Below are 26,219 nucleotides of genomic sequence, written 5' to 3' on the forward strand. Positions count from 1 at the left end.
TCGAAAACATGCCAATGTGAGATCAATAGGTACCGCTCCGCCGGACAGGTAACGGCGCTCCATGCAGTCATGCTAACCACATGACCTTGGAGGAGTCTACGGACAATGCCGGTTCTTCGGCTTAGAAATGGAGATGAGCTCCAACCCCCAGAGTCAGACGCGACTGGACTTAATGTCAGGGGAAAACCTTTACCCTTGACCTTAACTACCACCAATTCCTCAATACTTTATATTTCCCATACCACCATACTTCGCCACAGCAACGCGTGGCCGGGCACAGCTAGTTTTATTATAGAGTTGGAAGAGACCACATGGACCATCTATTTCAACCCCGTCATGAAGGAAAAGCACCATCAAAACACCCCTGACAGATGATATCCAGCTTGTTTCAAAGCTTACAAGGAGCTTCCACCAGACTCCGAGGCAGAGAGTTCCACTGCTGAACAGCTCTTACACTCAGGAAGTTCTTCCTAATGTTCAATGGAATCTTCTTTCATGTTGAATCTGTATGAAAGCTGGAATAGTACAATTCCAGCCATATATATTATTGGATAGCACAGGGAAGGGTTAACACCCCTGTGTTGCTTCCTTTGCTGTCTGTGCCCGTTCAAAAGATTTCGCCTCACTTTCTATCCCTGTGAGACTTGGATTTTGAAAAGTGTGACTTGTGGAAATAAGGATGTTAATTTAATAAGTTATTTTCCCTTCTGAGTAGACTCCTCTCACTTCCTGTTGTCTCACCAGTTTGTAACTAGGTAAGTCAGATGTTTCTAACTCGGAGACTGGTTGTACTACGTTTCCTGAATCAGTTAATATGTATATCTGTTGGATGGCTTGGAGCGTCCCAAAATATGCCCAAAAGCTTCAACCTTTTTTGGCCCAGCAACTACTAAAAATGGGATGACAACAGGCATGGGGAAACTTCAGCCCAACAGACCTCACAACGTCTGAGGATGTCTGCCATAGATGTGGGCGAAACATCAGGAGAGACGGCTACTGGAACATGCCATACCACCTGGAAAACTCACAGCAACCCAGTTCTAGGAGTTTCAGTTTTCAACAGGAACAAGTCATTTTTAAAATTCAAAGGTATTAAATGCTTCAACATCACCAAGCACCAAAACACATTAATTGACAATAGGGCAAATGCAAAACGAAATGTTCCGGGACAAGAGTCATGTCAAAAAAGTTTTATTAGGCATGATTAAAAACATGTGCTGAAGACCAACAGATAAAATAACTTCATAAACATGGAAGAAAATCTATCCCAACACTTCATCAACCCAAATTTTATACCGAGCAAGCAGCTTTATCGCCAGGGTTCTCTTCCGATGTCCTGGAGAAAAACAATGCACACGGGTTCAGTTTGTGCAACCTCCTGGCTATTGTTGAATCAAGTCCTACCGTTGTCAGGTATAAAAATATCTTCTCATTGTTGGACTGCAGGGACCTCGTGGGGGTTAAGAAATCATCAGCGGAAGAGCTCTGTCTTTTTTTCTTTTTTAAAAAAGATGTTCTTTTTAAAAAAACATACTACAAGAAAATTAGTATTTTTTTGACCTTCAGACTTCATACATGACGTCGATTTAGAATGGACAACCACAATTTTTTCCTCCTTTCCTGTAATTAATAATAATAATAAAAAACAAAAAAATCAAAACGCTTCATTCACAGGCTGCTTCTTGGGTTCGACTCAGAAGGTACATTTACACTGGTTTGAGGACGAAGACAGCATCATCTAAGACATAGTAGTCATTATACATATCACCTTCACATAAGTAGGGCAGTCTAGTGAATGCCTCTATGGCAAAGCCAGCTTTTTTGAAAACCTCTGGCAGGCTGTTCACTTGTTCCTCCCATGTCAGTCCTTTGATGTCCAAAACTTCAGAAGGTTTGTCCCACTTGCCACCTACTGAGAGAACATACGGGTTTTGTTAGGTATTTATTTTTAATAATTCATATCTGGTTTCAATCCTGCCATCTATGAGGTGAAGTCCATTTATAAACAAATCTGGTACAAAGTGGGCAAAACTAATTGGTTGGAAAGCACAAAAAAGGGAGGGCAAGCATTTCCAAAACATTAGGAAACTACTGGAGGCTTACAAATAAAAGCAATACTCAGCTCAACAAACTAAAAATAGAGGGCAGAATGAATTTACTTTTAGGTTGAAATGATGAAGAGACCTGTGGCACTTTAATGACTTATAGTAAAGTTTATGCTATAATAAATTGGGTTGTCTGTAAGGTGTCAAACCATTGGTTTAACTCAATCAGACTGACTTGGCCACTCCTTCAGATCCTATTAGGCTGAGCAAGGTGGACTGTTGAGGCCCAGTCGATGCTCTTGGCTTGCAACATCAGCTTAGGCACCATTGTAATCTACTATTACAACCTCGCTGTTTTTAAATTCTATGTTTTTAATAAGTGTGTTTTTATTATTTTTGGTTAATGTGCAAATATTACAATTTATTATTGTTTATGGATGTATTGTATATTGTTATTGTTTTGTATTTGATATTTCTGTGAGCCGCCCCAAGTTCCCTCAGGGGGAGATCTTATTATATAATAATCTTATTATTATATAATATAATAATCTTATTATTATTATTGTTAATGGTGAAGGATTCTGGGAGTTACAGTCCAAAAACACTGAGGCCACACCATCTTACCCTTGGGTCTGGGAATCGCAGTGTTTTTCACATCCTGGTGTTCCTCAGGTTTTTAACTATGTGCGGACCCATAAGATTTTCATGAATGGTCCATGGCTGGGCTAGAGACCCATGAACAAGGTACTATTTTTGTTCTTCTGATTTATAACCAAGAGGTTATAAATATTGCTTTGACTAATGGTCTCTTGGCCATGCTAAGCTTCCTGCATGGCTGTGTTTTTCTATGTTAAGGATCAAAACACCAGTGTGAAAAGAAGCCCATGAAATTTAAGCTTCAGGAAAACTTCCACTATGTGCCTTTCCCTCTATCAAGCAACATTCCCCATTATATGTCTGGTCTTTCTAGCCTTCACTGATGTCTGGACAAGATTGTAGAACCAAGCATGTTGGTTTCGATGAGTGAGTGTGAACAAACTGCAGTGAGCATGGGATCCGCTTTCAGTTCTGACCAAAAAAAAACCCCCACTGAAATTCATTCTAACTATAGCTGAAATCCAGAACACCTGACCATTTATGCTGGAGAGAGAAAATAAGTCCAATGATAAAACTGATATGAAATCAACACCTAAAATTAAAAAAATGTTTCAGGGAAAAAGCGGGGGAAGAGTTGAATACACATGCCATTAAAAGTGATGCTTGTCTCAAATGATCTTGAATGCTCTTAAAACTGTGTCATGACTTTAGCCTAGAGTTATGTTCAAGACAGTTTTTCAGTGCGGTTTCTTTGAGGGAAGTGAAAGAATAACTTGGATGAGAGAGTGCAGTCTCAACCACTAAACCACTAAACCTTACAAGACAAGAAGAACTGCTGCACTCTGTACAGTACAGCAGATAGACAAACAACTTGCAACTATGGTCTGTTTTCCTGCCAGGGAATCACTTGTGGAATGTTTTGTTTTAGGAACCAAATAGATTGACTACTTTTGAGTATTGCTTTGGGTAGGTTATGTAAAATGTAATTTCTTGAAACACTTCAGACAGCAAAATGTCTCAAGCCTATCCTGGAGAGAAGACACATGTATGGCATTGGAATCAGTTCATTCAGAAGGAAGACAAACATGATCTGTGCTAAAAACTGCGACATCAGCTTTCATCAAATAAGCCAAGATATTTTCAGAAAACAGAGCCTTATGCTTCCCCATACTCTCAGGAAGTTCCTTTCTTGAGTAATAAGAGGGCATTAACTACGAAGAGTTTCCTATTTTGGTGCTATTTCAGAGTGACTTACTTCCACTTTCTGAAGCTAAACCCTCTCAGAGAAAACTCACAGGCAAAATGATAACCTCCACACGATGGGTTCTGATTCTGGAATTTACCTGGCTATCATATTGTGCTGGTAAGGAATCTTTTTTTAATCAATGCTTTCAGTTATTATTGAGCTTTAAAATAACAGTCAACAGGGCTAGCCTTATCATAAAGCAAAATGAAGTAATTGCCAGCTTAATGTGTCGTGGTTGCATTTTTCTTGTTAGCGGTGGGGAGAGCTGCTTGAGAAATTTTCTACTTAAATCAAAATACTTTGATTGGCTTTGCGGACTATAGACTTGAATTTAACTGGGGGCACTTGTGACCCTGTCTAAGGATGGTTTTGGATTCACACAGATTTCTTACAGAGAGTAACAGAAAATGAGTGTTCTGCGTAAGCCTGGACGGGAATGGGTGAGGCAAACAGGGGGAAACAATTTCCTAACCAAGTTATTTCACAAATTTAGAGGGACACACCACATCTTGCCTCACCCTACCTTCTATTGAGCAGCTGACAGTTCTGTGGAAATAAACCACGATAGTTCAGAGGATTTAGTCGCTAATAAGTGTGCTTGAGAGTGACCACAATCACTAGTAGTCCTAGCTGGGCTGAGTAGAAGAAGCAAGAATGAGAGCAGATCTCAAACATCAATGCAGCTCACTCTGAAGATTACCAATGCACATTTTCCCTCTTTTCAATAGGTAACCAATGTACAGTGAGTGTAAGACAACCTCAATCCTTGGAAGGTTTTACCGAATCCAGCAACATTACTATATTGTGCACCTTTTCTGCCCAGAAATGCCCCATGTCATCCCTTAATATTCTATGGTTTCGGTATCTTGCAAAAACCCACGAGGATCTGTGTACTCCTGAGTGTAAAAACAGAGACAAATTCGAAGTGCTTCGCCCAGCAGATAATCACACTTTGCTTCAAATTAACATGCTCAGTGCTGATGACAGTGGAATTTATTATTGTGGGATAGCATTTCCAGATTCCAAAGCACCTACCTCCAAGACCACAGGGGAAGGAACACTGCTAGTGATCAGAGGTCAGTTGCACTTGTATTTTGAGTTTTTTAACACTTTATTAAAGAGATTTAAAATCCACTTTCCTATCAAAGAATGCCCCCAAATATAGTTTATTGTGTGATTTTACAGGCATAATCATATGGTACCGGGTATGCTCTGTATACAGAAACCACTAATTTCATCTTTAGTATTACAAATGGAAAGAAAAAAACACCCTTACCGGAGACTCTAGGGAAGTGTTACCTATTGTGTTTAGTACAAACTGCCTGATTACTTCCAAGTTGAACTCAAGAGGCTGTTACTTCTTTACAAAGCCTTCATTTTGAGGTAAAATATCTGAAAGGCTGCCTCTTGCCCAGATTTTAGGACCCTCAATGGAGGATCTTTTGTGTGTTTAATCACCCCAACTGGCTGAGTTAGTGGGCACACAAGGGAGGACCTTCTCTCTTGTATATCTGCCAACCTGGAATTGCATTGCAAGGGAAGCTTGGCATATTTTAAATATATCTGAAGTACCAAAGGTGACATTTGAGGGTAGGAAGCAAGATATAAAGCATTAATATAAAACCAAAGCCCAGAGTCTTCGAATTGTAGTGAGGATGACAAAATAATTCATACTATAAACCTGATACGAAATGGGGAAATGAACGACATATCTTGTATTCTTTTTTTGTTTACTATTAACAAAGAAACTAAGATATACAGCAAAGGAGCTATCAACATCATGGTGACCATATCACTGCTGCTGTTCTTATACATCACTGCAATTTTGGCAATTTTGAAGTTCTTCTCTAAGGTAGATTCATGATTGCATCTTTCTTTATTTGCTTCTGCATAAGTATCCAAACATGTACAATGTTTTTGCAATGACTCTGAAAAAAGTTCATTTTTGGACCACGATTTCCAGAATCCTTGAACTAGAAAAGTATCTGTAGGTTGTATAAGAGATGCATGACTTTGTTCATGTACACATTTATTATAGAGACAATAACACCCTTTGCACTTCTGCAAATTATCTCAATCTGGGGCAAAGTAGAAGTGAGAGCACCAGATTTTCTTTTAAAAGTGCCAAATGCACTTATTGCATTTATTTAGTTAATGTAATACTATTAGCCCATTTTCTGCATTGGATAACTACAATATACTCTTTCATCTGAACAGAGTTTACAAGCTGCATCTGGTCCAAAATGTTCTGCCCAGCCTGCTGCCCAGAGCAGTTTATAGAAATAATGCAACAAAAATGAACCACATCCTCTAACATCTGCAAGGCTACCATCTTTGTTATGTACTCAAACCATTCATATTTACTTTCTTTTATAGCCAAAATTCAAGAAATCTGAAAACGAAGACCTGAGAGGGAAGCAAAATGTTCATGTAAGTGTTAGCTATTTGAGAAACTATGGTAATAGCAAACTCATTACCTGGCTGTAGCTTCTGGAGAAATAAAGGAAGGAAGGAAGGAAGGAAGGAAGGAAGGAAGGAAGGAAGGAAGGAAGGAAGGAAGGAAGGAAGATAAGGGGAAGGGTATCAGAAGGTACAAAACAACCCCAGTCTGCAGAAGTTAGAAATAACTTGGGGAACACACTGAAATAACTATGTATATGGACATGGGCTGGAATCCTCTTGGTGATTTATACTGTGCAAATGGGGTTGCATCCCTGGAAATGCTCTACTGGACATTGCAAGAGGAGGTATGCGATAAAGGTTTCGCCTCCTTTCGACCACAACACTATTCAAAACCTTTTTTTAATTTCCCAGGCTAAAGAGACCAGAGATGCTTGTCAAGCAATTGCAAAGGAGATCTATAAAAAGAAGAAAAGAAAGCAGTGGCCTGTAAGTAGCCAGTAGCATCAAAATGGGTGAAAATGGGTTTGCATGTATATTCCCATGGCATTACAAAGGGAAGGAAGTGATATACTAAGAGGCAGTAATGAGATTGGATGCTGTACTAATATATTCTATATGAATGAGAAGTGAAATAGCAAAGCAAGCTATAGAATACTGGTTTTACCTGTAGCTGGTCATGTTATAAATATTCTTTAAAATATATTTAATTGAAGCCTGATATTTGACTTTGTCAGTGTGTGACAGTGTGTGACATACAGATGCTTTCAGCAAATGGATCTTGGAAATGTGCAAGGGTTTGGGGAAACTCAAGTCTAATTTTCCTCCTCTTATACATATGGCATTTGTGAAGTATCAAGTCAGATTTTTTTTTAAAAAAGAATGGTTTATGACTGAAATCCATATTAAGATGCTACATGATCTTTTTTCCTCTGTTTTCTTTTGTTTGTAAATTATTGAATGTGCTATTTTCTTTTCTTTCAGGGGCATCTGGCTAACTTCGGCAAAAGACATGTACCATCCTAGTTACTTTTTTATTTCATGAGTCCCACAGCTGAGCATGTGATTCAGATGCTCAACATCTGCAAGAAAAATATCTCTATGAAGACTGCCACTTACCAGCAAAGTATTTTGCACAGGGACTAAGTAGAATTGTTCGCCCTTTGTTAACATCTGTCCATGTTTGTTTATTTTCACTTGGGTTGTTTGCCTTTCATTTAATTGTAGTTATCCTTTTGATTTATTCATTTTACTTGATGTGTATTCACACTGGATGAAACTAGTATGTAAGAGTTTTGTATTTTGATAAAACTAAACGAAACAGGACTTTTTAAAAAAGAACATTTATGTGCACACATGATATTTAAAAAACTGAAAAATCATACGTTAGCTTGGTTTTGTGATGAAGAGGGCTTCTGTGCAACTAGAGCAAAACTCTTTGAACCTGGAGACAAATGCAGAACATTTGGAAAGTGCCTGTTCTTCTGTTCTGACTGTGGTCCATGGTTGTCTAAAGTCTCCAAAATAAGTCCTTGTAAGGACTACGTCACATGTAATTAGAAGTAGGGTGCCTGCTTCTTCTGCACTGACTTTACTACAGTTCTATGGTTTGGCTGTGCCACTTGGCATAAATTTTAAACATTCCCACACAGTACAAGAACAGCTACAAATGTGATGCCTACCACAGAGCAACCGGCAAACCATAAATCAGCCTCCAGTTCTAAGAACTCTGTCATAAATAGTCCTTCTAGTATGCCACAGCTTGCATTCCATACCAAGCATTTATCCATTCTCCCTTTCTCAATCACTGCCTCTACTGACCTGCTTTTAATTTGGAATGACATCAGTTTCTTAAACTTGCCTGACTAAAAAGACTGAGCATACATCCTACTGAACCCCGTCCAGCTAGTAATAAGCCTTAAACATGACAAGACTTAAACATTGTTAGAGCCAAGGATGCAATACTGGAACTACAGCAAAGCATTTATAAAATGAGATTCAGATCAACTCACCATAATGTGGTTATTTGCATAGGTTGCTTAGAAAAACATGAATTTAGTCAATGTGTGAGTCAATTTTCCCTATGGCAAACAAAGTGTGCCACACCTGAAGGAGTCAAGGCATAGTCCTTTAGTGTGCTCTGAAGGAAGCAACAAGAGGCAATGTTTTGAGGCCATGAGATAAAGCAACTTTTCTGGACTAAAAGAGATGTGGGGTTGGCTCTCATTTGAATGGGTTTTGCCACCTTGAGTCCCAGAATAAATACAAAATACTCTGTATTTTCAGGGCATGTTTTGTGAGGATCAAAATTACACAAGGTTTTAAAAAAAATACACCTTATGTCCTATTTGTGAGGTAGGGGAGAAGTAAATAAGTAGTGACAAAATACAAATGGGAAACAGCTTTAACACACAGTAAGTAACGGAGTCAAACTAGGCACACTTAATCATTTTCGTATCTAGGGTTAAGATCACCACAACCACCTAAAACCATACTTTCATTAGAATGACAAGATAAGGAAGGGTTAAACTTCAAATGGCAAAATGTTCTAGGCTCACTACATCACCTTTCAGAAAACTTTGGTACCAGCATATCCATTCTCAGGCAGCTCCCGGCAGCCAACCATGGATAGTGTGTCAGATACCTGTCCTGTGTATTTCTCTGATAAAAGAGGAAAAATGGCTGTATCTGGAGCTATTATTTTAGTTTTCCACAATACCTTGGAGTACTAGTATATTAAGGACATTTTTGGAAATTTAAATCAAGATTTCCAGGTACAACAAACTGGTGTTTCAGCTGCATAAATGGAAGACGGTCTCATGGTACATGGCTATGGAGGACAATAGAGGGCCCGTTATTCAGAATCCTTCAGCACTGGAGGTAGCTTTGGTTGTTGTCCTTCTGGTCAAACCCAATCCCAAGCTGATAAGAAGGTCCCAGAAGATTATTTTAAATATATATATAGGTGTTCTTTACATGGGGCAATTCATATGTGCCTTTTTCTCAACAAGCATCAGGTAGATACTTACCATTTTCCACATACGGATGAAAAGGCAGGACCAATGCCAGGATAACTCTGCCTCTCGTAGGCTCCAGTACACTTCTAATATCTTTTAATACAGTCAATGGCTGATCACAGCGATCAAGCAGATTCAAGCAGCTGATGACATCATACTGGAAGCCCGCATTTTGCCATTCGTTGATGCCGAGTATTCTGAAAAAGTTTTTAAAAAGCACAGGCTTACACTTAGATAATGGCTTATTTGCTTACAGCAATGAGAAGGTGAGGTAACCAAAGAAAGACTTCACCTCATTAAATCTAATCCATCAATAATAATAATAATAAAATAATAAAACTTTATTTATATCCCGCCACCATCTCCCCAACGGGGACTCGGGGCGGCTTACATGGGGCCATGCCCAGAACAATACAATATAGCAAAATATAAAAACAACATATCATAATACAATTACAACAATACAAAAATAATCATGTACAGTACAACACAAAATCAAAAAAGCAATATAACAGGGCGGGCCGCATGAACACTCAGTTAAAACCTGGGGTGAGAAAAAGATAAGAATAAAACCATGGGGAGCAGAGACATAAAATAGCAAACAGTCTGGAGGATAGATGATGGGGGGAGTAACAAAAAAGTGTGTAACAGTTACTCTCCGAAAGCACATCGGAAGAGCCATGTTTTTAGATCTTTCCTAAAGTCTAAAAGAGTGGGGGCTTGCCTGATTTCAATGGGCAATGAGTTCCACAAACAGGGGGCCACAGCGGAAAAGGCCAAGCATAAGAAACTTGACAAAGAAAAGGTGATTCATTTCTCCTTACATTATTTATGGATATAATCACTATTATGTTAATTTATATTAATATTATACATTAATAGTATTAATAATCCCCCTCTCTACATATATAGATCTTTAATAAATATTAAAATATGTTAATATGCATTTGGTGAGTGGGGGGTCTAGAAATTGGCAAGACCCAATTGCACTGCAGAGTACAATTGAAAAAAGAGGTTAAATGGACATGAATGGCCAAAATGGGCAATACCCCAAAACTAGCTGCAGAGGATTTCAACTAGGCTTGAGCGATCCATGAAAAAATTGATTCTAAACTCGTTTCAAAAGCAGGGGGCGCCAGCGTTTCGTTTCTGATGTCATTTCCGAATTTTGCCCCCCAAAAAATTCGAAATTAACGAAAATTCGTTATTTTCTAAATTAATTCGTTAATGGCGGACGCGCATGCGCAATTTCCAAAAACAGCACAGAGGAAGAGGACTTTACAGGACTCTCCCACCCTCATTTTTTGAGTGATCTTCTTCAAACTTGGTACAGTGGTAGAACACATTTAACACTGATAGCTCACCAAAATTTGGAACGTTTCCCTTATCCTCTGATTTTTGGCGAATTTTCATAGCTTTTATAATAAACCATTTTTTAATAATTGCAGAAATCTGTTCCTGGTTTGAAAGTCTTATTTCCTGTTAAATTGGGTTGTCTTTACTGTGAAAGTCATTGTTCTACTTCAGAAACTTTGTTTTTGTGGCTGAAACTTTGTTAAATTGGTGTGTGTGTGATATATACTGTGTATATATATATAGTCCCTGCATATGTGTGTGTGTGTGTGTGTGTGTGTGTGTGTGTGTGTGTATATATAGGTAAAGGTATCCCTTGACGTTAAGTTCAGTCATGTCTGACTCTGGGGGTTGGTGCTCATCTCCATTTCTAAGCCCAAGAGCCAGTGTTGTCCATAGACACCTCCAAGGTCATGTGGCCGGCATGACTACATGGAGTGCCATTACCTTCCCGCCAGAGCGGTACCTATTGATCTACTCACATTGGCATGTTTTCAAGCTGCTAGGTTGGCAGAAGCTGGAGCTAACAGCGGGCACTCACTCTGCTCCCGGGATTTGAACCTGGGACCTTTCGGTCTGCAAGTTCAGCAGCTCAGTGCTTTAACACACTTCGCCATCGGGGCTCATGTATATATAATATACATACACATACACACAATGTGGAGAATATGTGGAAAGGTAGATAGATAAGTTGGGAGCCACAGCGAAGGCACCTTCCTGGGAGCAAGGTCTAATAATAATAATAATAATAATAATAATAATAATAAATCCCTTACAATATCCAAGATGGCTCACTGCTACAGAATCTTGGGAGGTTTAGTTTGATATGGTAGCATTATTGGCAGAGAAAGCTAAGCTGTAGGAATTGAAATCCAATCATTTATCCTCCCTATAGAATCAATTTTATATGCATTTTTAGCTACAGAAAAGCTAAAATCAGGACAGTAAAAGAACAACACCAAGAAAATGGGAATTCCAGACAGGAAACAATCAGGGCCAGCTAATACCTCCCAACAAAGGATTCCCCCAGGTAGGAAGCAGCCAGGCTTTGAAGCTGCAAGGCTATTCAATGCTAATCAAGGTGACCAATTGCAACATTCACACTTGCCTCCCACAGACAAGAGTTCTTTCTCCCACCCTGGACCTTCCACAGATATATAAACCCCACTTGCCTAGCTTCGCACAGACGTCAAAACCTCTGAGTATCAGGCCTGAGCTGAGGCGAGGCGGCGGCGGCCATTTTCCCCCTCCGTCTTCCTCCTCCTCCTCCTCGGCCTCCTTCCCCCTCGCCCCCTCCCATTGGCTGAGCCCGTGACGCCCCTTTTGCTGAGGGGCAAAAGGAAAGGGCCTGAATGGTGGGAGTTTGGGTGATTTGCAAAAGCTTTTTTTTCCTAACGAAAAAAACGACGACATAACGAAAAACGGCCTCTCGCGATTCGAAACCGCGATATCCAGACGTGTGGACAATCAAGGCCGTATATTGCTTCAAAACAAACGAAAGTAACGAATTAATAACGGGTAACGGGGAAATCGAATTATTTGAGCAAGCCTAATTTCAACTTTCCTGAATATACCAATATGGGGCTTACAAATGGCAGTTCTAAACAAAAAAAAATCAAAGAAAAGAAAGGCAGAAAAATGAAAGAGAAAAAGCTGAACTCATAAATTCCAATCCATTACACAGCATGCTGTATAGGCTAATACATCAGTCTTTGTAATTGTACACATAATAAAGGAATTTTCAGGAGGAAGTTTTTGTCCTTAAGGGCACTGGCTTCAGATAAGTAGATTTAGTGCTTGTACAAATCAATACTAATTAATAACTTTAAAGATTTGGGAAGCATCTATACCCTCATAAAGTTCTATAAAGATTTATAGCCTGGGCCACGATTTTTTTTTTTGTATTTTGCAACCTTCTATCATACACCCACAATTGTTTAATTGCACTTAAAATCTGTGGCTTTAATACTACTTCATCGGTTCATCAAAGGAAGTGGCATGACATCTATGAAAACTAAAATAGCTAAAATATAAATTATTAGTCTGAAATGTACTGTTAGATTCCATTTAACTTTTACTCCTATTTTACTACAGCATGGAAGATAATCTCTGGATTGTGGAGATACCACAACCCATAGATGCCCCAAATCTGTTCCATTGAAAGTCTGATAGCAATTCTCCTCCTCTGTGCAAAGTCTCTGATTATTATTGTGCAGCTACAAACAAAATACTCAATAGAAGGACAGAAAAAGTGGAAGAAAGAACAAGTTTCAAAACCTCAAGAGTGAAGAAAACCCCATGGGCAAATCATTTTCGGAATTTGGACACTGGAGATTCTTCTTTGACAAATATTAGTTGAGCAAAGGCTCAACAGGCAATCTGACTTCCTCAGCCACAAGCCATGGGTTTGCTCCATCATTTCTGACTTGCTGTTGCCTAACTGCTTTCCTTGAGCAAGCACAAGGAACACCAACTCTTGACAATTCAAAAAAGGATATTTTGTAGACATGAGAACATAATTCTTGATAAGGAAAATTTAAAAGGAAAGCCAGTAACAACTGTCTTATTTGTATATTTCTTGGGAAAAAACTCAATGTCCATATCCTGGGATTCTGAAACATGCAAAAGTCTACTTCACTATGTGTCCTGTAGCACATGTAACACTTCTCACACAATCTTTTTTCTTTATATGTTCTATATTTCATGGAAATCAGCAACAGAATTATTGCTATAGGTTACTTTGAGGCTATGAAAGAAGACTGGGGGGCGGGGGCGGGGGGAGGATAAAATTTTGATGTCCCAGTACCTATGCACCATCATGCCAATTTCTGTGATACCTGTATTTCTTCTTCTGAAGCTGCCATATCATTGTTTCAGACAACTCGGTAACATAGGTTTCTTCAAAATGGGGACTCATGACTTTTGTGACTTCTCCATCTCCGGCTCCTAAATCGAGAAGCCTGCGGGATTTCCAGTCTGGATTTATTGTGAGCAGTCTCTGAAATTGTTCAGGTGAAAACACAAACATTGAACCTCTTCCCAGCAACCTGAAATGTTAAAAGATAAAGATTTATGTACCTCTTTATTTTGGAGGAGAAACATATTCAGAAAAAGGTCACTTTTCTTCAGGATTGTTTTAGACACAGTGGTTGGATAAAGGAGGGCTTTGAGTTTGGACTCGTGGTTTTTGCAAGCATGAGGGTTTAAAGGAGAGGCACACGCTACAAGACTGTACTGTGTAACTTTCTCCCAGGCAGGGCAAGCACACTGCATGCCCATCTGTGTCAGGTAACTTCCCCCCACAGGCCGAGCACTTCTTTAAAAAGGTGGTAGAAGACATTACTGGCCTGATCCTATTCACATAGTCAAGATAGTCCGGGTCAAAATGTATAGCTGAAGGAGAACTAGAGAAAGAATAGTCAAAAAGCAGTCCTAGCCAATGATGAAGAAGAAAAAAGAGCAGGAATAGTCGGTAAACTGATCTGGGTCAGTAACAAGGTAAGTAAGCTAGTCTAAAGAGCAAAAAGATTCCTGTATATGTGATTTCACAGAGACCACGAAGAAAAAAAGAATTAGAACAATTTAGACCAGAAGGTCATGTTTAGACTTCTCTGACTGATGACAATTCTCAAAAGTTTCACAAAGAGGCCATTTTTAGTACAGGCTACTTAAGAGCCTTTGAAATAGGTATTCCAGAAAATGAAAATAGGATTATCTCTGTGTGTGCAGAAAGTGGACAGACAGACTCTTCCCTGTGCTCAGTATCAGAAGCCCAAGGGTGTGTCTATACTGTAGAATACAGTTTGACACCATTCTTAACTGCTATCGCTCAATGCTATGGAAGCCTGGGAGCAGTAGTTTTATATAGTCTGCGGCCTTCTCTGTTTGAGAGTGTCTCACTAACTACAGTGATGCAATTGGATGGTTGTAGACAGCAGACAAACCAAAGCAACTAGTTTTTCATGGAATTTGCTGCCACAAAATGCAGCAATGGTCACCAACTTGAATAAAGATCAAACAAACCCACTTTGATGAAGCTATGAAAAGTGATAAATCATGATAGCTATGTGTCAGCGGCAATGCAACTCATATGCTAGCAGTAAGAAACACGAACATGAGGGTTACACCCTGCTTGTGGGTTTCCATTGGGCATCTGATTAGCTACAGTGCAAAACGAATCCTGAACGACTTAGGCAAAGTGTAAATCAGCATGGATCAGGAAAAACATGTTGCACCACTAAGCTATGGTCCTTCCTAGAAGGCTGGAGGATCATACCTTCCCTCCCTTTCAGAGGGAATTTTCCTGCTTATAATGCCGCTTGAGGACTACTCATTTAAAAACTAATTCCACTTTTTGTTTTTATTCAAAGTACTTAAATAACAAAGAAAATATGAAACAATCATATTATAATATCAAAATATTATTATCATTCATTTTAGTACCTATTTAAAAGATAAAACCTAATTTATATTGGCACAGCATTTCATATGAATAATGACAGCGTGGAGGATACAACACCATGCAGAGGCACACATTAACTTACATTCACAGGGCATTTAGAGACAGAAGATAGCAGATTGTATCCAAAAGACTGAGGTTTAAAAAAAAAACCGACAAGGAAGATGTAAAAGAACAGAAATACCAGAGTGAAAGAGAGGCTGAAGGTGACATGGATGAAGCAGTGGGAGAGGAGATTAATATTTTAAAACTGTATAATCTATCAGCAAAGGACTGCAGTAGCTACCTGAGGCTCTCTTGGATGGGAAAGAACATAGAATAGCAAATGAGCTGTTCATTAAGGAATGTGTGGCAGGGGACAGGCAGGGTCTCTATGGATCATGCCAATGGCATCACGGCCTGCTCTACTTTGAAGACTATATTGTAAGATTACAGTAGCAGCGACAGAGGTTCAAGCAGATGAAAGGATACATAGAATATACAGGGGGAAAGAAAATAATTGGTTAGCAAGAGAAACGAGAGGGGAGCAAGGCATTAGTCTGGTCGACATAGCTAGAGAATCCAAACTGGAGTGTAAAAAGCAATTGGCGCCAAGGCATCTGCCGCTGCAAAGAGCAGATTCATGATCAAGGGAGAGGACAGAGGAAGGAGAAAGAATAGGTAGCGAAGACAATGAGGGCAGATGAAAAGTGAGAAAGCACCGCAGATTTATGTGGGTGGAATATAATGGTCCATAGGAAATGACCTGTTAAATGTTGATAACAGTGTTCAAGGAAAGCATTTTGTACAGAATACCACTTCGGTTAAAAGACCAACCCCCTGGTGGTACTTTTCAGTGTCAGATAAATTGGCACAAGGGTATTATTCCTAAAGGCATGGGGAGAAGAGGTTCAAAGCGATAGAACCCCTTTTTGAGCAGAGGGAAAATGGCAAAGAAGGCAAGAGGGTGGAAAGTAGTACTTGACTGCACACTCCACAGGAAATGTCTAGCTGAAAAGTATGATTGGCTCTTAATATAATATTATCCCTCTCTCTCGCGTTCTCTCTCCCTCACACAGACTTATGCCAGCTTCAGCAGATCAAACTGCAGAAGAGGAAAATGCGAGGTGGTGGGAAAGGAGGTCAAAAAGTGTAGTGCGATAGTCATTCTGCTAAAGAAGATGTAAAACCTACGAGGCATGATGTTTTGGATTTTAATGGGATCATTCAACATGATGGAGCCCCCAACAGCGCAATGGGTTAAACCCTTGTACCGGAAGAACTGCTGATTGAAAGGTCAGCAGTTCAAATCCAGGGAGCAGGGTGAGCTCCCATCTGTCAGCTCCAGCTTCCCATGTAGGAACATGAGAGAAGCCTCTCACAGGATAGTAAAACATCCCAGCATCCCCTGGGTAACATACTTGCAGATAGTCAATTCTCTCAAACCAGAAGCGACTTGCAGTTTCTCAAATCACTCCTGACACACACACACACACACACACACACACACACACACACAATGCTCTACTGGCAACTTTGTGGGCTCCCTACTCACAATGTGATGAATCCTAGATTTAGGGTTCATAATAGGAGCTTGGACAAAGCACCCCTACTTTCTGAATAACCTCTTTCCTTGGCCCTGTTATTACAGTCAAAAAGTACAGGTCAAAAACATTGACTGGTATAACATTAAACCACAATTAAGCAAATGGTAATATAAAAGAACAATGGAATGAAAGATAATTTAAAACAAAATCAGCAAGGTACAAGATAAATCCATACATTCACCAGCAGATTTTCCATTAGGTCCTTCTGAATTAAAAGGCTTTGAGCCAGGGTCTTTGCAGTGCAACACAGATACTACATTGTGAAATTAATAATGAAGAATTGTCAGTGCGTTCCAATCAAATATCTGCCACAAGGCAAAGGATCCTCATGTGCCTTATTCAGCAACCAAAAATAAATGAAATGTGTACAATGAACACTGTCAGGAATGTTTGTGACTCAGGACAAGACACTTGGGACACATCTTATCCAAACACATTGGCATTCTTCAAAAAATATTTTATGTTGTCTAAGGCAAGCTTATACCCAATTACTTCCAAAACCCAATGCACAGCCAGCTATCTCCCTGCAAGCAAGGGTTTTAGATCAAACATTGGATTACAACACTGAGGGCAATTCATGGGCAACTTTCCTATTTCTGTACCCCTATTCATCCTATTTCCCTCTGTTCAGTTGGGTGGCAATGAAATTTAAGAAGCAAAATAAAATAACTGTTCTGAATTAAGGCATGCTTCCCCGTGTGCCTCATTTTAATGTAGAAATGGCACTGTGTATGTATGAAATTGTTGGTAGATTGCCAGACTAACATGTTCTCTTAGAACGACTGTGTGGCCCACCCTGAATCAAAGTGGACAAAATGGAGCATATGAGACACACATAGTTCCAATTAGTAGCCCATGAAGCACCCCAAACCTTCCAACCTTCCGACAATTTTTCAGAATCCAAAGCCCCAAATAGGTCCAAACCACAACAAAACGTAGCAGTTTTACCTTCACAGGCCCTCAACCCCACATGTCACAAAATCATTTTAAAAAAACCCAAAATTGGTTGAAAAGCAATTGAAGCTAAAACAGAAGTAATCTATGTTGTCCATTTCTAGATCACATGGCCCTCAAACAAGAGAACCCAGGATAATTCAACAGAGCTTACATTTTATTGTAGGGGCAAACAGACTGTGTTTGGTGCTTTATTTGTTTTCATTTCTGAGAGACACCAACTTGAAACTGATAGATAACATACATACTTAGAATTAAGACATTCCGAGCCCAGCAGTCTGTTTTGAGCATTAGAGATAAACACAGCTCCCAGTTCTGCCATGCAAAAAAAGACAGTCCTTTTCTATCCACAATTTTCTTCATTTCTGTATAATTTTGGCAAGGAAGGCTGTCATTTTGGAGTGGTTGTTAAGCAATTGAGTGTTAGAAATGTTTTCTGATCTATTGCAGATCATCTGGAGATCTGTTTTCTGCACATTCTTGCCTTAATGGTCAACAGGAACAGCCCCCACTAAGAAAAAAAAAGTAGCTCACACAAGACTAACATTTGCATTATAGGTTTACCAAAGGTCAGTGCTAAACGATTTAATCAGTAACTGACCTCCATCATTGCTATTGAAACAACCAGGGCTTTGCCTGGTATTTGGGATTCTGATATATGTTTTGGTTCAAGTACACATTATGTGTTATGAACACATAGCTTCTTTGGCTAGTTGATGCTGTGGTTAGAACTTCCTGACCCAGTCTGTGCAATTATGCTGTCTAGGGATGTGCTACAGCTGAACACGACACAACAGTGATAGGCTGTCGAAGTTTAGAACACTACAGCATTCATTCTCGTTGAAGTCGACAGTTTGCACTGACATGTTCCAATAAGATATGGGGTGGTTTGATATCATGGATCAACTTGCCTCGGATATCAAGCTATCGTTTGCTAACCAGCCACAAACCACAATCTGAATCTACAGTTAGTTGCTGGTTTATTACCGCTGATTTTTTTAAAGCATGGCTTTCTCTGTTTACCTTTAAACAGTTGAAATAGGCAGATAGTGGTGAGAGAAAACATGAGAAATTGTGAAGATAAACCATGGTTTGTTTGGTCATCTGGCATGCAATTACTATAAGGAAAAATGGTTCATCTTAAAGGCAGTTTATAGTGACAGTTTGGCCTGTTAGAACATAGGCCACAAAAAAGCATGAAGACAACAGTCCATGCCTAACTGTTATTCAAAGAGATATTGCTTTTGAATATGAAGATCTCAAACAGCCTCAAAATCAATTTGGTTAATTCAACTCAGTTGAATTTAACATTTCTTTATCCATTTTGTACAATTTTATGCATGCTTGAAGTTATAGCAATATAAAAAAATTAAGAACACATTCCAAGCTTGATGATTCCATTTTTTTCACTTACCCATTAATAGACGTCCTAGACATAAACAAGCTAAAAACGGAGGACACGAAGGAATGGTAAAGTTGAATGAATAGCCAGCCAGATTTCTCAATGCTGTTATCTAAGAAGATCTGTGTTCCTTGGTCAAGGTAACTCTGGACGAACATAGGCTGAAGAGATTCACATAGCTGCTCTCTATTGCACACGTACCACTAAAAATGAGCAGGGGAGAAAAATAACCAAGAATTATTATTCACATTATTCTCACTGCCAACTGAGACGTTAGTAAAGAAGAATAGTCTTGAGAGAAGTGAATGAATATAGCTCAACTGTAGAGTATGTGCTCTGCATGCAGAAGGCCTTACATTTGATCCTTCACATTAGTAATTTTAAAGATTAGGCACCCAGATATGGCAAAGAGACTCCAGAGAGCTGCTGTCAGTTAGAGCAGACAAAACTGGGATGGATGGACACAATTTGACTTAGTATGACAGTCTGATAAACACCTTGAAGATTTTTCAGAATGGCTTAGAACTTTGCCAAATATTATAGGATGTCTTTATTGAACATATATAAAGCTGAGCAGACAATGTGTAATTTGCCCACCTGTAGTTTCCAGGTCAATTTAGGCTGATGGTATCAGAATATCAAGATTATGATGCTAACTTTGAGGATCTATATTGCTGAGGAGCTCAATAAGAATAGACAGGAGTGTGGAGTGGAAGAGTCTCCTTCTGTTGCAAGTGATTTGATTGTGTTCCTGTATGGCAGAATGGGGTGGGAACTGATGACTCTTGGGGTCCCTTCCAACTCTATGATTCTATGGTTATTCCTGCCTACCTGCCAAAGACCTAGTTCTCTTATTGCAACGATCAGGATAACACATCAACCAATTGTGGCACAAATCAGAAGGCTACAAAAACCTACAGATAGTTGCATCATTCACCAAACAGAGCTTAGACAAGGTAGCCTTTGGACTATAGCTCTCCGAATCCCACAAACAGAATAGCAGATTATCCTTAAGAAAATGTGGCTCTAAACAGAGAAAAAAATTCCCAATTATTGGCTAGATAAACTCTAAATATAAGACAATTTTGAGCAAATGAGGTATGAAATAAGCAGTCTGAATTGTTTCAGCTGCCTATTGATGAAAACAGCTCAAATCTACACATCATCATTGCCCAGGATCCAATTATATCCTGGGCCTTAATAATTGGTTCTAGTACACTGCCAACACCTTGTTTTGCATTCCTTACACATAAGCTGTGACTCAAGTTCCTTCCCATTCTGAGCAACTGTGGACACATCTCACTAGCACTTCCTCTGTATTCCTGGAAATGTCCTAATCACTACAGCCAGGTTCTCTGCTGCTTTAGTTAAGTTCCATAAAGCTTATGATTTTTTTCTGTCTTTTCCTATGTTTCTAAAAGTGGCAAAGCAGGGGGAGATTGAAATTTTCCCCATTACAAATAGCCTAATCAAACAGATTGAAATTGTTACAATATCTCGTGAGAAACTACCATTTACATAAAACTTTTTATCATTTCATCATTTTAATTGACTTGGGAATCTGTTTTGTGTTTTAATTGGATTCGTTTTGCTTGATAGTATCATTATTAGCCATCTTGAGAGCTGTGCTTCAGAAGCAAGCTGGGGCATAAATCCAATAAATTAATAATTCCGGATTCTAATCACATAAATTTCAGTGGCAGCAGGGAATGACCTTAATAAACTTGGCTGGCAACCTGTTCAGTAGTTACAGGATTGGAAGGTGGATTTACAGTCTTGTTACTTCTAAGGATTCATGTTTATAGTCTATTATTACTATTATTACTATTATTACTATTATTACTATTACTATTATTATTATTATTATGTTGATTTATACTCCATTTTTTCTCTCCACAAGGAGACTCAATAACTGCATACAACTGAAAACAACTAGTTTCTATTTGGCAGCACGACAACTTAATGATTTCCATGGTGCTGCAGATAGCAATGCCCTTCCAGTTGTGTGGTGCCTTCAGACAAGTAGTTGTGGCAGGACCTCAATATCTCAATGTGTCCCATAACTAGAGCAAATTGCCGATGTTATTTCTTTTTTATTATTTTATATTTTTTATTATTATATATGAATATTTTAATTTTTTGATACAATAACATTTTTAAAACATTAATAGTATTAATGATTACTTTGGGAGACTAAACAAGGTCTTACAAAGGACTACTTTCCCATTACAACTGGTGTGTGGCAATGGGAGATAATGATAATAATAACTCTCCTTCTCTCTCTCTTATTTATTTATTTATTTATTTGCGACATTTATATACCGCCCTTCTCACCCCGAAGGGGACTCAAGGCGGTTTACAAGTATATATACATACAATATATTATATTATACAACTATATTGCAATATTATTAGTAATATTGTATATAATATAAATATACAATTATAATAGTAATACAACATAATATTATCATTAATATTAATATTATATATATTCATGTGTGTGCATGCGCACACACACACATATATATATACACACACAAACACACACACACATATGTTATTTCTGAGTGGCTCAATCTACAGAAACCTTTCAACTGAGGCATTCCTAGGCAGAAACAGTATGGGCAAACTTCGACCCTCCCGGTATTTTGCACTTCAACCGCCAGGTGTTTTGAAGCTGTAGTCCAAAACACTTGGAGAGCTGAAGTTTGCCCAAGCCAGCTTTAGAGCAACATCATCATCAGACATAACTGTAGTTATGTAGGGCTTTAGCCATGAATTTTGAAGTGACAAGAGTGTATTAGCAGAAAATACATCTCTTCCACTTCTTTCAATGAGAAATTATTAAATCATCTATGAATTAAATATAAACATATAGTATTTTATCCTTACTATAAATGATGGAAAAACCTGACACAAGCTGCCCTGATATCTAGGTTGGAGAGTAAGAGTATAAAGCTGCTATCCACTGGAAAAAAACTGATAAAAATGATAGGCAAGGGAAAAAATAGAATGAAGGAAAAGCAATCCAACGAACAGATAAAACCAGTCCACCAGTAGATAAAAGGATAGACAAACAAATATTTTCACCTAGTGGTGAAAACTCATAAACAGTCAGCAGGTGCTGGGGGAATCACCCTGGACTAAAGATATTCCATAGCTGGAGCATTACAATGAAGAAAGCTGAAGCATCACAATGAAGAATATCCACTCCTTGGTCAAGGTGCCTCACTTTAATAGGAACGATACTCAAAAATAATATCCCTAGATGATTTCAAGGATTAGACAGGTTTATTGAGAAGCAGTAAACTATAAGAATACACATATCCAAAGTGATCACATGGCTTCTGACTGCACAACACCAAAAAGAGAGGTCAGAAATAATCCTGTTTAATGATAGCAATCATAGATATGGTATCTGGAAAGCTTTACACCAAATAGCTTTAGTATTCCAGTTTTCCTTGGTCCCAGTTCATGGCATCTGGAAATGTTTACACCTACTGTTAAAATAAACATTATCAATATTCATATGATATCCATTGCTACTGTCAGTTTAACTGTATAAAAATGTACATATACATCTGAAACTATTCAGGTGATTCCCTGAAAATGAATTCTTTACAACTGTACAAAATAAAACAGGACCAAAAAGATGGTCCATAAACCCCCATAGATTCCAAGTTGGTTTGGGTATTTTTCATCACAACTCTATTTTCCCCGCTTGGCTTTTAAACAACTAAATACAGTACAGTACTCTAAAGGTAATGTTCCACTTACTCGTCTTCTCTTCGTAGTTGCCATTGTACACTAAAAGGAGCCGAAAAGTGTCCTAATTTACCTATAGCCACGTTACTAGAACAGATGGATCTGAAAGTTTTACGGAACTGTAACATGCTTTTATAAACATGTGTCTAGGTAGTTTGCACAACTGCTCCAGTATTTCTTTTTTAAACAACTCCGCCTTTACTGATTCTTTTCCTGTTTGCAAATATCTCAATGTATTTCAGTCTACACATCCCTGCTTTGGAGGTCAAATTGCAACATTATTATCACTAGGCTTCCTTGTAGGACAAACATCTCCAGAGAAACACAATGAATGAGATCACATTCACCCATTCGAAGGAGAGAACTTGTCCCTTGAAAAAGGAGGAAATTTGGGGGCCTTACTAGAGCAAGGAGAGAGCAGCAGGTATATAATTCTTCCTGCAGATACGTCTGTGATGCTTCAGGAGAAAGCAGAATAGAGGGGAATAACCACATAAAGATGGATGTGTAGATGGAATTAAAAGAGCCAGAGTTGGGTAATGATTTTGAGTGTTGGACTATGACTCTGCAGACCAAGATTTGAATCTCTGCTTGGCCATGGAAACCCACCAGCTGACCTTAGGCAAGTCCCATTTTCTCAGACTGAGAGGAAGGCAAAGGAAAACCAACAAAGGATAAATCTTGAAAAAAATGATAGGTTTTACCTTCGGGTCACCATAAGGTAGAAACATATTGAAGGGACACAACAACCAATATAATTAGAATGGGCTAGCATGTTAATTGCACTCAAATTGTGGCAATAAACGGATAGTTCCTGAAAAGCTAAGGATGCATCTACACTGTAGAATTAATGCAGTTGGACCACTTTAACTGCCATAACCCAAGGTTACGGAATCATAGGAGGTGCAGTTTTACAAAGCCTTTAGCCTTCTCTGCCTCACCAAACTACAAGTCCCAGAACTGCGTAGTATTCAGCCATGACATTTAAAGTGCTGTCAAACTGCCTTAACTTTACACAGTAAATGAACATTCTGACTCTTTGTATAGTTTCCTTTCCCTTATAATCTAAACCAGAGCTTTCTAAACTTTGTGTTGGGACATACTAGAGTGTCGCCTGTAGTCTCTTGGTGTGTTGTGTGAAAAACGCCCCCCCCCCCCACACCCACAAACAAAAGCTGATGCTGCCCAAGTGTAGGTACTGTTATAACTTTGATAATTTGCACAATTTGTTGATTGATTTGCAGTAATTGCCACTAAATTGGGTAAGATTCTATTTAAGAAAAGAAAATCTGTTAACAATGATGTTTGTGATGAACCACAAGGAGCGGCGGTACAGAATACTACACAAGAATAAACTGTACTACATAAGAAATATACAGTAAAAATCCAAATCTCGTTTATACAGCAAATATTATATGAAACACACACATATATAGGTTGGTTGAACCTCTAGTTTGCCATTAAACTGAATTACTGTGCCTGGATATTCTGGGATTTAGGGCTGTATGGAAGTGCCCTGAGTCCACACTGCCATATATTCCAGTTCAAAGCAGATATGGTGGGATTTTGTGCCTGGATATTACTTCTCTGCCTCACCAAACTACAAGTTCCAGAACTGCATAGTATTCAGCCATGGCATTTAAAGTGCTGTCAAACTGCCTTAACTTTACACTGTAAATGCACATTCTGACTCTTTGTATAGTTTCCTTTCCCTTATAATCTAAACCAGAGCTTTCTAAACTTTGTGTTGGGACACACTAGAGTGTCGCCTGTAGTCTCTTGGTGTGTTGTGTGAAAAAGATCCCCCCCCCCCCGCACACCCACAAACAAAAGCTGATGCTTGTGATGAACCACAAGGAGCGGCAGTAGAGAAAACTACACAAGAATAAACTGTACTACTTAAGAAATATACAGTAAAAATCAACATCTCGTTCATACAGCAAATATTATATGAAACACACACATATATAGATTGGTTGAACCTCTAGTTTGCCATTAAACTGAATTACTGTGCCTGGGATCTAGGGCTGTGTGGAAGGGCCCTGAGTCCACACTGCCATAGATTCCAGTTCAAAGCAGACATGGTGGGATTTTGTGCCTGGATATTCTGGGATCTAGGGCTGTGTGGAAGGGCCCTGAGTCCACACTGCCATAGATTTCAATTCAAAGCAGATATGGTGGGATTTTGTGCCTGGATATTCTGGGATCTAGGGCTGTGTGGAAGGGCCCTGAGTCCACACTGCCCTAGATTCCAGTTCAAAGCAGACATGGTGGGATTTTGTGCCTGGATATTCTGGGATCTAGGGCTGTGGGGAAGGGCCGAGTCCACACTGCCATAGATTCCAGTTCAAAGCAGACATGGTGGGATTTTGTGCCTGGATATTCTGGGATCTAAGGCTGTGGGGAAGGGCCGAGTCCACACTGCCATAGATTCCAGTTCAAAGCAGACATGGTGGGATTTTGTGCCTGGATATTCTGGGATCTAGGGCTGTGGGGAAGGGCCCTGGGTCCACACTGCCATAGATTCCAATTCAAAGCAGATTTGGTGGGATTTTGTGCCTGGATATTCTGGGATCTAGGGCTGTGTGGAAGGGCCCCCACCTCCCTGCGTGCGCGCCCCCTTCCCCCCAGCAGGAGGCGCTCTCCCCGTGGCTCTTTGGCGTGAGGGGGGGGGGGGTAAGGAAGGCCCAAGGCCCGCCGCCGTCGACAGGGCCACTGCTTCCCCGGCTCCCCCTCCGGAGGAAGAGGCCTCCCTGTGCCTTTATGACGCCCACACAAAGCGCAACACGCCGAGAGAGACACCTTCCTTCCCCTGACTGGATCCGTGCTAGGCCTCTCTTTCCAGGGAGACAGGCTCCGAAGGAGACTTTCCCTCAGAGAGAGAGAGCTCTTCCCCTCCCTTCTCGGCAGGCCCCTACCTGGTGGTTCTCCTTGAGGCCCGGCGCCGGCTGGCCGTGGCTGCCCATCATGTTGGCGTAGAGAGAGCGGGATAAAGGGCTCCTGAGGTAGCGGGCAGGGCCAGACCACATCCTCCTCCTCAGCGCCCACAGGGACAAGGTGCAGCAGCCCAGCCAGGCCAGCCAGAGTCTCATGAGGGGCCCGGAGTCGGAAGGAGGCCGAGGAGGAGGAGAGGGCCGCGCGGTCACCCCCTCCCGCCTCCGCCGCCTCTCTCCATGGCAGCCGCCCGCGCCCAGCTCCCCATTCAGTGACCGCACACACAGGCCGAACGCGGAACCCCAGGCCTCGGGGAGAGCGGGGCCGGCCGGACGGGATGGCCGGGGACACACACACTCACTCACACAGACACACACACAGGCACTGGCCTCGGGAGCGCGCACGCCGGCGAGCCTCCCCCCCCCCCCCGAACCGCTCCGCCAATCAGGGAGCGGCGC

The 26,219-nt window shown here is 40.0% G+C and overlaps 2 protein-coding genes across 2 annotated transcripts; one reads left to right on the top strand and one right to left on the bottom strand.

Moving 5' to 3' along the window:
- Nucleotides 1–1,175: 1,175 nt before the first annotated feature.
- On the bottom strand, nt 1,176–26,158 carry mettl9 (methyltransferase 9, His-X-His N1(pi)-histidine). Its single transcript, XM_008120877.3, has 5 exons — nt 25,746–26,158; nt 19,072–19,262; nt 13,496–13,705; nt 9,318–9,502; nt 1,176–1,912 (listed from the first exon to the last, which is right to left on the bottom strand). The coding sequence occupies exons 1-5, from the start codon at nt 25,917–25,919 to the stop codon at nt 1,707–1,709; spliced, it is 966 nt and encodes a 321-aa protein (XP_008119084.1). The 5' UTR covers nt 25,920–26,158; the 3' UTR covers nt 1,176–1,706.
- Nucleotides 3,455–7,670, top strand: igsf6 (immunoglobulin superfamily member 6). Its single transcript, XM_062964445.1, has 6 exons — nt 3,455–4,005; nt 4,617–4,964; nt 5,634–5,740; nt 6,265–6,318; nt 6,703–6,777; nt 7,273–7,670. Exons 1-6 carry the CDS (start codon nt 3,945–3,947, stop codon nt 7,312–7,314), a joined length of 687 nt encoding a protein of 228 aa, XP_062820515.1. The 5' UTR covers nt 3,455–3,944; the 3' UTR covers nt 7,315–7,670.
- Nucleotides 26,159–26,219: the final 61 nt, after the last annotated feature.

The sequence above is a fragment of the Anolis carolinensis genome, unplaced genomic scaffold (genome assembly GCF_035594765.1).
Source record: "Anolis carolinensis isolate JA03-04 unplaced genomic scaffold, rAnoCar3.1.pri scaffold_13, whole genome shotgun sequence".
Taxonomy (NCBI): Eukaryota; Metazoa; Chordata; class Lepidosauria; order Squamata; family Dactyloidae; genus Anolis; species Anolis carolinensis.